Here is a 12,211-nt window from a genome sequence, read left to right on the forward strand (position 1 = left end):
CCTGGTTGGGTAAAAGGCACTCAGCATGGGCTTGATGAATCTAGCCAAGGAGATACCAATTTCAATTGAGAGAGAAGGAAAAAAAAAAAAAAAAAAAAAGAGAGAGAGAGAGAAAGAAAAAAGAAAGGAAGGAAGGAAGCAAAGGAAAGGAGAAGAAAAGCTATTTTGCTTAAGGCTGTTTTTCCTTCTGGTTCTAGAATATAAAAATGGCATATATAGTAAAATAGTTTAAGCAAACCTAGGTTTGGTTCCTCTTAGAATCCCTGACACATTCCCGGATGAATTCTTCCCTGTCATCTTGAATCCCTTCCACAAGCCCAAGTTGTCTTCAGCACTAATTTGCCTGTTTGTTGACTTAATCTGGCAAAAACTTCCTATCACTCATTCTCCCCCCACCCTGTCCCTTAGCCCCTCAACACCCTTATTCCCTCCACTTGCCACCCCACCCTCTCCCCACCCCCCACCCCAGTCCGCAAACCCACACGGGTTTCAGGTTTAGGATTTGATGTTGTCACTGCCCACGGACATTCGCAGGGACAACTTTGAGAGGCCATGTGCTCGTCCCCCCTTAGGAAGTGGGAGAAATCCCTGCAGCTCGGTTTTGTTCCAATGGTCTGTTCAGTGAGTGATTCCCGTTTCCCCAAAGGCTGCCCCTCATTAGCATGAACGGGGGTGGGGGTGTGGAGAAGGGGTGGGGGGAGAGAAAGAGCAAAAGCCCAGGCTCAGTTTTAGAGCCTGGGAACCGTGTCTACGAAAATGACAGCTAGAGCTTTCTGGCTCCTCTGTTTGATCGTTGGATCATCTCCCGAAGCCCCAGTGGCGGAGAGAAAAGGTAAGATCGGTGAAATGCTGAGTCCTGGGAGAGGAGCAGGGGTGGGGTGGGGGGTGGGGGGGACTGGGGAGAGGGCGCGCTGAAGGGCGGGACGAGAAAGGGGTCAGAGTTTGCAGGAGAGGGGACTCCCGGTCCGCGTTCGTGTTCGAAAGGAGCAAAATGTGTCCCCAGGATTTTGTGTGTCCTGGCAGCCTTTTCGGAAACAAGCCAGTTCAGCTACTGAAATGATCTCGAGCGAGCCGGGCAGGCTGGAGAAAACTTTGCATGTTAAGTAGTTGCTCCATCGCAGAGGAGGGAAAGTGTCAAAAGGGGTCGCGGCGTGCCTTTCGGGCGCCGTGCGGGCCGGGCTCGCAGGACGCGGCGGGCGGCGGGCGCCCCGAGGAGCGCGGGGTCCGCCCTGCGCCCGGGCCCGGGTCCCGCGGGCGATCCGAGGCGCTGGGTGCGCCCGCCGGGGCTGAAGGCGACGGGGAGCCCAAATCGGGCATTTCTCCCCTCTCACTGCAGCCCCAGCGGATGGCCCAGGGATACCTGAGTCTTTAAAACACACACACACACACACACACACACAATTTCATGCATGAGATGAAAAATAAGTTACTGAGGGTATGAAACAGGGGTTCTCTGCAGGGAGAGGTTTTTGTTTTGCTTTTATTTGGATGTTCTCTTCGATTCACTATCTCTGGGAAAAATAGCTTCCGCACCTCACGGGGGCAATTTACTTTGGGTTATTTTTCCACATGGAAATTGAATGACTTCAGTGGCATTTAACCCAAATATCAGACAATCTTTCCCATGACAACAGATGGTGATATCAATGGGGAAGCAGTTGTGAGGTCAACAGTTGACAGTCAGGAATTGGATATCTACCAGAACTTTATTCAGCTGTGTATGGCACAGCGTTGACCATAATGAGTCAGAATCAACCTCTCTGCAAAACATGAACTGTAACCAGCTATTATTGCTGGGTGAAAGCTGATTTTAAAGGAGATTGTCAATTGGGCAAGATAAATCACTTTAAATGAGGTGTTGCGAGAGCTGCGAACCGGCAGACCAAGCTCTTCAATGCAAGAGGAGAGAAATGCCAAAAACCAGCCGTTGAGACAACTGAAAAAGAAAAATAAAGACCGGTTCTTGTGCCTCCTTTGGAGGGGCACTGGGACCCAGGCAAACGGGGAGGTGATATTGTGTAACTGGGCATGGAAGGTTGCCCAGCTCCCAGGCTGGCTGAAGTTTGCTCACTAACCTGTCTGCAGAGCTGGGGGAAATCATTAATAATTCTAAAAATTTGTTCTCATGCCATAATCATTTAAGATATTTTTTTGTTTGTTGGTTTTCCTCCACCAGGGCAGGGCGGGGAGGTGGGGGGGGGGGAATGTAAGTGATGTGTGTGTGCTTTTATACTTAACCAGGGACCTCTGCCTCCCAGCCATGCTTTAAAAATCTTTCGTAGCTGTGGTTTACTAGTATGTGGTGTCCAAGAAGCCAGATAAAAATCCACTCACAGAGACCAAGATGACAGTGTAAACACGGATGGGAAAACCAAATAGTTCTGTTGTCAGGGGCGCTCAATTAGGAGAACCTGTAATATGAGACCTTTCCCCCTGGGGTTTGCTCTTGGTACTTTCTCAACAAACTGTACACAGCAAAAAGGCGGATGTTTACATATATATATATATATATATATATATATATATATATATATATGAAACGGCAAAAAGAGTTTGTTAACCACAGCCGTCAGTTGTGTTTAGTCCTTAGAACAGATAGGTTGGTGCAATTTTGAAAGCTATAGATTTGAAAAGGTTCCCTAACAAAATGCAATGTTCCCATGTGGTGAGAACTTCTTCCTTGGTTGGCCTCGGTCTCAGAGGGCAAGACCCTCACCTCGGTCTTCCTGCGGGGCCTAGGAAACCCGTGCTCCGCTCGGACCTGAAGCTGGGGAGGCTTCCCTCCCCTCATCACAGGGGCGCCTTCGTCTCCCCCTCGCGTTCCCTGTCCTTCACTTCCAGGGCTCCCGGCCTCCCCATCGCTCCTCTCGCAGGTGCCTGCTAAGTTTCTACGGTCCCCCATCTCTCCCCCCCCCCCCCAGGGCCCTTTCTCCCCCACCCCCGCCATCGGCCTCGCCTCCCCTCCGCAGCCTCGTCGGCTCAGCCCGCCTTCCCACCTCCCTCAACCTCCCCGGCCTCCCCACTCGGCCTCCCCAACCCTTCCCGCTGGGTCTCCCTCCCCTCTCGGCCCCTCCTCCCCTCCCTCCCGTCCCCACTCGGCCTCTCCTCCCCTTCCCACAGAGTCTCCTCTCCCCTTCCGGCCTCTCCTCCCCTGACGGCCTCCCCGGCCTCTCCTCTTTTTCCCCTACAGCCTCGCCGCCCCACAACAGGAAGCCCGACCCCGGCGGCGGCCCGAGCGCGGAGGAGACGCCGGGGCCCCGGGCGCAGCCGGTTCCCGAGGCCCCGCGGCGGCCGCGCGCAGCCGAGGCCGCTCCCCGCGCTTGGTCCGACCCGCGACGCCGGAAGCCCCCGCCGCCCGCCGAGAACCGGGCCGGCTTCCGGGAGGCCGCGCGCGCGCCCGCCGGCCCGCCGAGCCCGCGCCTCGCGCAGGCCGAGAACCGCGCCTCGCCGCGCCGCGTGCCCGCGCTGGAAGACTCCCCGCGGCGCGCGCGCTCCCGGGCCCTGCGCTTCCCGGCCGCGCGGCCGCCCGCGCGCGCCGCCGAGGATCCCGCCGGCCCCGCCCACCCCAACCGGCCGCGCGCCGCCGCGCCGCCCCCGGGGCCCGCGCCCGCGCCGCCGCCGCCGCCGCCGCCGCCGCCGCGCCTCAGCCTGCCGCGGAGGGACGCGGGACCCGGCACCGAGCCCTGCGAGCGCGCTTGCAGGACGGACCTGGACGAGCGCGAGTCCTACTGCGCGAGCGAATTCGGTGAGCCCCGCCCCGCAGCTCCTCCCGGGTCCGGGCTGCAGAGCCCTGGCCGCGAGGCGAGCCTCTCCGAACCCAGAGTGCCGGGCTGTGCTCGCGGACTCCCCTAAGGGCAGACCCTGGAGAAACCCACCCACTCGATCCTGCAGTCCTCAGACCCGTGTGGACTATTTCGTGGTGTGTGCAAAACTCACTGGGGAAAGAGAGGAAATGCGTTTCTCCAAACTCTTTGTTTTTTGAAAGCAGCAGTGAACGGAATCGTGCATGACGTGGACGTGCTCGGCACAGGGATCCGGCTGGTGACTCTTCTGGTGGACCGGGACGGGCTGTACAAGATGAACCGCCTGTACATCACTCCGGACGGGTTTTTCTTCCGAGTCCACATTTTAGCCCTAGACTCCTCCAACTGCAATAAGCCATGTCCAGAATTTAAACCTGGTATTGAAACTGATCTGACCACTTTCTATACGGACTTTGTCACCACGTGTAGCTTGGGTGCCACAGCCTCGTCTGTCGGTCACCCCAGTACCGGTGGGTGGGGGAGAGTACTCGAAAATGAATAGTTTGCAGACGACAGGCATATATTTCGGTCACTCCGATTTCAGCTCCACCAGCCTCCCCCGTGCTTCTGGTTTAAAGGTGGGAACGGCGTGTTTTGGCACAAAGCGGGCACTCAGATTTTTTTGTTGACAAATGGAGTGATGAAACAGCGTTGCCAGAGGGATGCCTAAGAGGCTTTTCGGAAAAGTTTAGAAAAGTCTTTTTTTGGAGGATGGGGGGTAGGAAATACCCACTCTCACATCTTCCTAGAGGTGTGCTCTGGAAAATCCTCCTGATTGTGATTAAGACCTTTGTTTTGTCGTGTTGGCAGGTTACAGGCTGATTATCTGGTTATCTTCTAAAAGGTCACCAGACTGTTTCCACCTGTTGTTTGAGGGTGAAATGTCTGAGAATCAACATATGCAGCAAGATAATAGATTCAAGCTTAGGCTTTTTTTTTTTTTTTTTAAAGGATTTTATTTTGGGGGCACCCGGGTGGCTCAGTCCCTTGAGTGTCTGATTTGATTTTGGCTTAGGTCCTGATCCCAGGGTCCTGGGATTGAGCCCTGCTTCCAGCTCTGCGCTGAGCGTGCAGCCTGCTTGAGATATTCGCGCACCCCCCCCCCCCCCCCCCCCCCGGCTCACGGGTGCTCTTCTCTCACTAAAATAAAAATAATCATGAAAAAAGATTTTAGAGTAATGTCTATGCCCAACATGGGGTTTGAACCCACAACCCCAAAGATCAGGAGTTGCACACTCCACTGAATGAGCCAGCCAGGTGCCCCAAGCTTAGGCATTTCTTGACAGTCTCAACATTTTCTGTTCCTTGGCTTTTAAAAGACACTGTGAATTTACATTTTGGTTACTTTTTTTTTTAGGCAGCAGGTATATTGTGATGGGTCACATCTACCATAAGAGACGGCAGCTCCCTACAGCTCTCCTTCAGGTCCTGAGAGGACGGCTCAGGCCAGGAGATGGCCTGCTCAGGAGCAGCAGCAGCTATGTGAAGAGATTTAACCGAAAAAGGGATGGGCAAGTTCAAGGTGCAATTCACACCCAGTGTGTTTGAAATGTACTACTGTCCTTGCACTTCTGGATCATAAGAGACTTGGCTGTCAGCAACGAGACAGGCAAGGTCTGTCTTCGTGTAATGGGGTCTTCCTGTGGAGTGGGGCACACAGCTCCTTCGGGAAGTGATCGCGTAGTTCCAGCTCGAATCCTGAAATTGCCACTTTCTTATTTACAAAATGCTTCTTTCGTGGTATGCTTCTGAGCTGCCTGGCAAAGTTATTCAACTCTAGGGGCACTTACTCACACGGCTCAGATAACTGACCTGTCCAGTTAACAGATCACTGCTTCATGGTGTTTATTTTTAATTATTTTAATTTAAATACATTCTTCAGTAGAAATAGTTCACAAAAAAACATTTCCTTGATTTTAAATATACAACTTTGAATAGGTTATATCGCGTATCAAACCAAATTTCATACTAAAACCATCACATTTTAAATTCTGTACATAACAGTAAGTGCACTAGTCAGAAGACATATATGAAATGTCATTTAGATCAAACACTAGGGTCAGAGCTCAAGACAAGTATTAAAGTTTTACACTTAAAAAGTACTAACGGGCTTAATTCAAGCAGAATATTATTCAAACAAGTGTTCCTGATGTACCAAAATGTAAGAAATAGTTTGTTTTCATGCCTCCCTGCTCCTAAAACATATGTTGTGTGCCAAACTGGCAACACAATGTCTATCCCAATGCTAGACATGTTCTGGGCGTATCTGATGTCATTTTTCTGTTAAGACCAAGTATCATGTTTGTGTTTGTCAAGTAGTAAATCTTGCCTTGAAATCAGATCTTGGATGCACCTGTTTTGTTTGGTTTTTTTTTTTAGCCTCACTGAGCTCTAAAGGTTTAGGAAAAAGCCCTTCTCGAACTTACTCCAAAAACCCTGGAACCAATAGTCAATGACAGCTTGCAAATAAGTGAATTTTAAACACTTGCCGGTTGGTTTGCAAAAGGTCGAATCACTAGCTGTATTTAATATCGATTTTATACTGGAGTCCACAAAGACATTAACAAGTTTTTTTCAGAAGACCAAGCTGCACATCAGTTAATTTGAAACCTGTAGATGGAGACACGGATAATCCATGGTTGAAGCCATGGTTGCATGAGGAAAGAGAAACAGGAACTGAGCTGAAGGGAAAAAAAACCAGCCTATGTGGTCCTAAAGGAGATGCGCTCCGGGAGCTCAAGATGTGTCTTTCGTCTTGATGGCACACGGAAGCACTGTATACATGAAGGATGTTGAGGCCAGGACGATAGAGCATCCACAAGGAAGTTAGCAGCAGTAGCGTTAAGATGTAACATCTGATTGTGTGGGAGATACTATTACCTGGTGTGTCCCAAACGGGGGCGGGGGGGGGGGGGGTGCTGAGGGATAAAATAACATTGGAGAGGTTCTGACTATTCTGTGGTAAAGCGTTATTCAGGGATTTTTTAGAGAATTTTCCAAAAGTGAGTCTTGCTAAAACTTACTAAAAATCATGGTAGAATTGCTTCTTGGGAACGGATCAATTGCATTGTAACACTGGCTATCAGCCAGTAGAGTAAGCAGCAATTGAAGAGCTTCTGGCTGTGTTTTTGTTTTTTTTTTTTTTTTTTTTAAGAATAAAGATTAACAGACATAAGTTGCGCCAGTCACAAAAACCAAAGCTGAATTTTTCAGCGTGAAAAAGCTAACTGGTAATCTCGACCAACGCGGTGGGGAAAATTGCAAAACGGCCAAACGGATAAATTATCGGCTGGATGGTTGGAAGTTAGAGTAGTTACAAGGGTTCTTCTATAAATAGCTTTGGTTTAAAAGGGAGGGGAACACATCACTTTGACAGAAGCCTGAGGGTTAGGGTTAGGGTTTGACTAGACTGATTTGATAGTTTCTGAGGAGTTTTGGAAACACACAAAACGGCAGAACTGTGTGATCTCTGTGACACGTGGTCATACGGTTAGTGCGTACGTCCCGGCAAACACAAGCAGGCCAGCTTTTTAGGAGCTGCCCAGGGTTATGGCCGTCGTTCAAGACCAGGTTGCAACGAGAGACAAGTGAGGCTCCAGTGAGAGCAGTGGTGGGCGGGGGGGGGGTGCGCACAGGAGGTGGTAAGACGGAGAATCCCAAGTTGGGCAAAAAAGGTTAAGAAGAATTTCATTGGCCACAATCTGTAATTTTATGGAAAAATTTAAGTAGCAAATTCATTGTAGTTCCTAATCCTTTTGTCCTGATAGATTTTCCTTGGCACGTGTGTTTGTGCGCCAAAGACTAAAAGGCTATGTGCGCTGGCAGTAGTCTCTCAATAGAACACTCCATCGCCTTCGAGAGGAACTCGGTACCATCCCTCCTTTGAATTAAGCTGTTAGAACTCAAGAAAAAAAAAAAGTACTTGTCTTGCTTTCAGGTCTATAAAAAAATATATGCCTTTTTTGGGTACTGACTTTTAAGTTTTTAAAAGACATCATTTGGCACTGTTTGTTTAAATTCCTTCAATCGTTCTTAAGGTGGATCAAACAGCATATATGCAGACACCTAAAAACTGGCCCACCAATTGCAATTACAATCCCCGTTTCAAGTCTGGGACTTTATTATTTAAAAAAATAGAGCTTTTCTTTAGTTGAATTTGGTCCAAATTGGATCAAATGGGGTGTGATCTTCTAAGAAACGTCTTTCTCAGTAGTTTATCCAGAAGTATCGCTCAGAATACTTCGTATTATTAAAAATACTTCTCAGCTGGCTCTTCCCCTCCAAACACTTAATAAGACACTGCTTTGCCCATGAGGTGGCGCCATTCTCACATTCAGGACTAAACTGGACGCCTCCGGGGAACGCCCTCAATCACCGAAAGAGCAGGGGCCGCCACTACCGCGCAGCTGTGTCTAGCTCAGCCCGTCCACGCACACTTAAAAGGTCACCACGAGGCTGGCTCCTTTAATATCAGAAACACACAAAGATGAATACAAAGAGGGAAAGAACATCGATTTACAGATTCTGGGAAGGTAGATTATAAACAACAGCAAAATCTCAGGGTCTCTAACACTCCAGGCCATTTAAAATATAAAAAGGCATTGTTTTACTTTAGAAAATAGCTCTGAAAGTTCACAAAAAATTTTTCTTAACCTATTGCAGGGCATTAGCTAAAATACAAATCCTGCAGAATCTGGATGGGAGAAAAAAGCTTTACCGATATTATGAAAATACTTACTATTATGAAATGTTTTCAAGGACTGTGAACTTGGCAGATGAGACCCCCAAGCACCAATACTTTTGGCCAAGGACACCTACTAGATGCAAATTCAATATATTTACAAGACGAAGTAGAAAAACCCTAACCACGTATCACAAATGTGCATTCTACTACTCGGACTATTGAAAGGAAAACAGCTATAATACGTGTATCTTATGGAATAGGAGGAGCCTGTCAGAGAATACTCGTAGAAAAGCAGCTTGTGAAATCCATTATATAAGAATGTATGTTTTTCAAAAATGCCTTTTGAAAGACTGAAGCTCTGTTAAGTTGATAAAACTATAAAATGCCTATTTATATGGTGGCAGAAATTGCCAAAGGCTTTGTTATTAAATGCACACACGAAACTAACAACTTCCTGGTCTGAGGATCCCCAGAAAATTTACCTTTTTTTGGTACAATTTGGCAATGCCAATGGCTACAGAAAATATACCAACCAACCAACCAACCACTGTTTCATTAGAAACTGCACCAAATCCAATGTCAAAAACATTACTTTATTTTTCTAGGATGAAACGTCCTATTACGTACAAAAAGAATTGCTGTTTAGAATTTGCCACAATCTGTTAAAAACATAGCAATCTATTGCCTACAGGTAGGAAAGTTCTTGCCGCAACAAGTTTTAAATGATTAAGCCCATATATATCTATATCTATCTATCTATCTATATATATATATATATATGAATAAATAGTACAGAAATACTGTGACGTGATGAGATGCAGAATAATTTTATAATTCATTAAACTGTAGGACTCTTGCATCAGCACAGTGCATACAACAGGTAACATTTTCTTGAAAAGTAAAAGGACAAAATAACCTGTAAATAACCTGTATTTGACTACTTCCGTGTTAGTATTTTAAGCAAAAACTGTTTCCACGTTTTCATATTGAGCAGTTAGTCTCCTTAAGTTTGTAAGCAGAGCTTTAAGTGACGTCCGTATGTACAAAAAGGAATGGGCTTCTTGAGATAAAATGAACCCAGAACACCTGCACACCTGAGTCTGTAATAAGGAAGAACTGGGAACTGGAGCCACCTCTTTCTTTTAAGAAACTAAGGTCTGGGAAAGGCTTTGCATAGCAGGGTGATATTAAACAGAAGGAAACTTTAAAAACATGATTAGACAAATTCCAGAAACTGGTAGGACAAAGCTAATGCGCATTAGTGCAAAATCTAGTAAAATTTTTGCAAAGCTCCACAAACCACCTACGGCAGATGTTACAGAAGCGATTATTACAACACAGTAACACAACGTGGAAGGGTAGAACCCCGAAAGGAAAAATCTGCAAAGTCTACCTTCCTCTGTTGTTTCCATCTTTTCCCATACTTGCTCACACTACTTTTTATGAGGAAAAAAACAAACGAAAACCCCCCCAAACCCAGACAACTCAACCGATAAACAAAAAATACAAAATGGATCATGTCCTCTAAAAAACGCCCTTCATAAAATAGAAGTAGCTGTCCGTAACTGCTGATTCGCCTGGTATGATATAACGTACACATGAGGGCAATGTGTATTCTGCCACATTACCTCTTTCATTAGTATGATCAATTGATACAACAGGATTAGCACCCCTGAAGATTTTTCTTGGATGTAGTGACAGTGGGCTGGGAATTCTAAAACGAAGGGCCACTATCATCCTGGAGAAACTCAGGTACAATGAAGTTCGTCGGCCTTTTGTTTACCTTGCGGCCCTCCCTTTCCCCTCAAAGGCTTACAGATAATCATTAGCGCACATTCAAAGACACCATCTGTGGGAGAAAAATGATCTCCATTTATTTTGTTTCATATACATCCATAGTTGAATTTTAATACAAAAAGAAAAAAAATTAGAATCTGACAAATGTTTACAAACAAGATACCTTCAAATAGATTTTACTCAGTTTAGCCTGGTGCAGAGTAAATGACAAATTGTACTGTTATATTCAAGGCAACAGAGTCTGTAGTCCAGGACCACTTAGCCCAACCTTTATGCAAGCTTAATTTTTATCTACCATGAACAATAAACTCATTGTTGATTCCCAGTTTTGTGTGTGTGTGTGTGTGTGTCTGTGTGTGTCTGTGTGCACATGTGTACATAGCAGCTCCTTTCATAGAAAGAAAAGACATCTAGAGGTCGTCTTGTACTTTTACCTACAGGAATCATGATAAGATACAGAATGGATTACATGTAACCGGGGCTGGATTTTATAAGAAAAAATAATTAGCTGACAAATGAGGGCAGCAATAAAAAAGCGTCTTTTTTGCAACAATAAATAAATACAGTCAAAAGTTTTCTGTGAGACTAAACCAGCTTCTTCACTGAAGAGCAGACGTGGCATTTCCATGGAGTTACACTTGACCCCATATTATCTTTTTTTCTTGCTTTCTTTTTTCTTTTTTTTTTCTCAATAAACAAAGTTTTCCCGCTTCTGCCACAATAGTAAAACCATTTGATCTTGACAAGATAATGGTGTCGTTGACTTTGCTTTTCCCTTGTCCGTTGGACAAAATTGGCCAAGAATATAATTGGACTGTTATGACCAATAAAAACGAAGTTTAGGTCAAGTCTTGTCAGGATAACCTGACTAAAAACATCTGGCTCCTTAATTTAAAATAGTTCAGACAACCAGATTCTTGCTGTGTTTTATGTTAGGTTAACACGCTGAACTTTAAGAAGCTGTAGACTGCAGTTTGTTGTTATGAGACCTACAGAATACAGAAAAAAGGGAACAATTAAGCACCCTTCATTTTTGAAAACAATGATGCTTTATGTGGATGCCAAGGTCAGTCTGTCTGGGGGAAGAAGCAGCCATGTTCTTTCATTTACCCTTGGCAAGCAAATATATGAGAACAAGTAAGAAACTGTTAACCTACAATAGAAATTTTCACTGTACACTGAAACATGATAGTTCACTGGAAAAAGCCATTATTAAAATATATATATATATATATATTCATCTAATAAAGATTATACATTTTTAGCCAATGGGACAGATAGAAACATTTACAGAGGCATTACCATTGTGGTAAAGGTGTGCGTGCGCGCGCGTGTGTGTGTGTGTGTGTGTCTGTGTGTGTGTGTGTGTGTGTGTGCGTGTGTGTGTGTGTGTGTACGTACATGCTTATTTACATTGATTCGGGGAATATGAAGAAAAAATTATATTAAAAAAAAAAAAGAAATAGCAGTATTAAAATCACATTTTTCTATTGAAGTCCAGAAAGTCTCCTCTCTAGTTTCACAGTTTTATTCACAACTTTCGTTAGTAAAAACCACACTCCTGCACAGCCGCCAGGACTAAGTCAGAGTGCGGTCTACTGCAGCAGTGTGGATAAATACAGCATTCCAGGAGTTTACAATTCTTAAGTACATTGTTCAACATGGCCGCTAGAATAAACCATTTACTACTGTACATATATTTTTAACATTAAAACATTAAATTAACTAGTATGAACTTTGTGGGGGGGCAATTTTGAATTAGGTAATCACGTGGAACAATAAAAGAAAGAGTGACCCCAACATCCAGTTCTGATTCCAGTTAAAAATTCAGACTAAAGATATCAGAATCTGTAAGAAAAGAAAGAACATGGATGGTATAAATGATGAATTGTAACAAAGCACAGTAATGAAAATAATGTGCGAACAA

General features: G+C 45.6%; 2 protein-coding genes across 17 annotated transcripts in view; one reads left to right on the forward strand and one right to left on the reverse strand.

Moving 5' to 3' along the window:
• Window positions 1-486: 486 nt before the first annotated feature.
• CE1H17orf58 (chromosome E1 C17orf58 homolog) lies at window positions 487-6,144 on the forward strand. 2 transcript variants are annotated; one of them, XM_060645654.3, is made up of 4 exons: window positions 487-832; window positions 3,191-3,745; window positions 3,989-4,180; window positions 5,161-6,144. In XM_060645654.3, exons 1-4 carry the CDS (start codon window positions 757-759, stop codon window positions 5,349-5,351), a joined length of 1,014 nt encoding a protein of 337 aa, XP_060501637.3. In that variant the 5' UTR covers window positions 487-756; the 3' UTR covers window positions 5,352-6,144. The 2 variants fall into 2 exon arrangements, with proteins under 2 accessions (XP_060501637.3, XP_081647219.1); XM_081791093.1 differs by lacking the exon at window positions 487-832 and adding an exon at window positions 2,857-2,873.
• Window positions 6,127-12,211, reverse strand: part of BPTF (bromodomain PHD finger transcription factor) — a 149,689-nt gene continuing 143,604 nt past the window's right edge. For 14 of the 15 annotated variants that reach the window (XM_060645640.3, XM_060645645.3, XM_060645639.3 and 11 more), the window contains one exon: window positions 6,127-11,273. In XM_060645640.3, the coding sequence (XP_060501623.3) occupies window positions 11,237-11,273 (37 nt within the window). In that variant the 3' untranslated portion in view covers window positions 6,127-11,236. Of the gene's footprint in view, window positions 12,133-12,211 lie in introns of all 15 variants that reach the window. The other variant, XM_060645641.3, reaches the window with a different exon arrangement.

The sequence above is a fragment of the Panthera onca genome, chromosome E1 (genome assembly GCF_046562875.1).
Source record: "Panthera onca isolate mPanOnc1 chromosome E1, mPanOnc1 haplotype 2, whole genome shotgun sequence".
NCBI lineage: Eukaryota > Metazoa > Chordata > Mammalia > Carnivora > Felidae > Panthera > Panthera onca.

Bases quoted from the DNA above. Each gene is read 5' to 3' on its own strand.
- CE1H17orf58 (XM_060645654.3), top strand. From the start codon at position 757: ATGACAGCTAGAGCTTTCTGGCTCCTCTGTTTGATCGTTGGATCATCT. The intron at 3,746-3,988 runs GTGAGCCCCGCC...TTTTGAAAGCAG, and splicing joins CTACTGCGCGAGCGAATTCG to CAGTGAACGGAATCGTGCAT. The intron at 4,181-5,160 runs GTATTGAAACTG...TTTTTTTTTTAG, and splicing joins ATGTCCAGAATTTAAACCTG to GCAGCAGGTATATTGTGATG.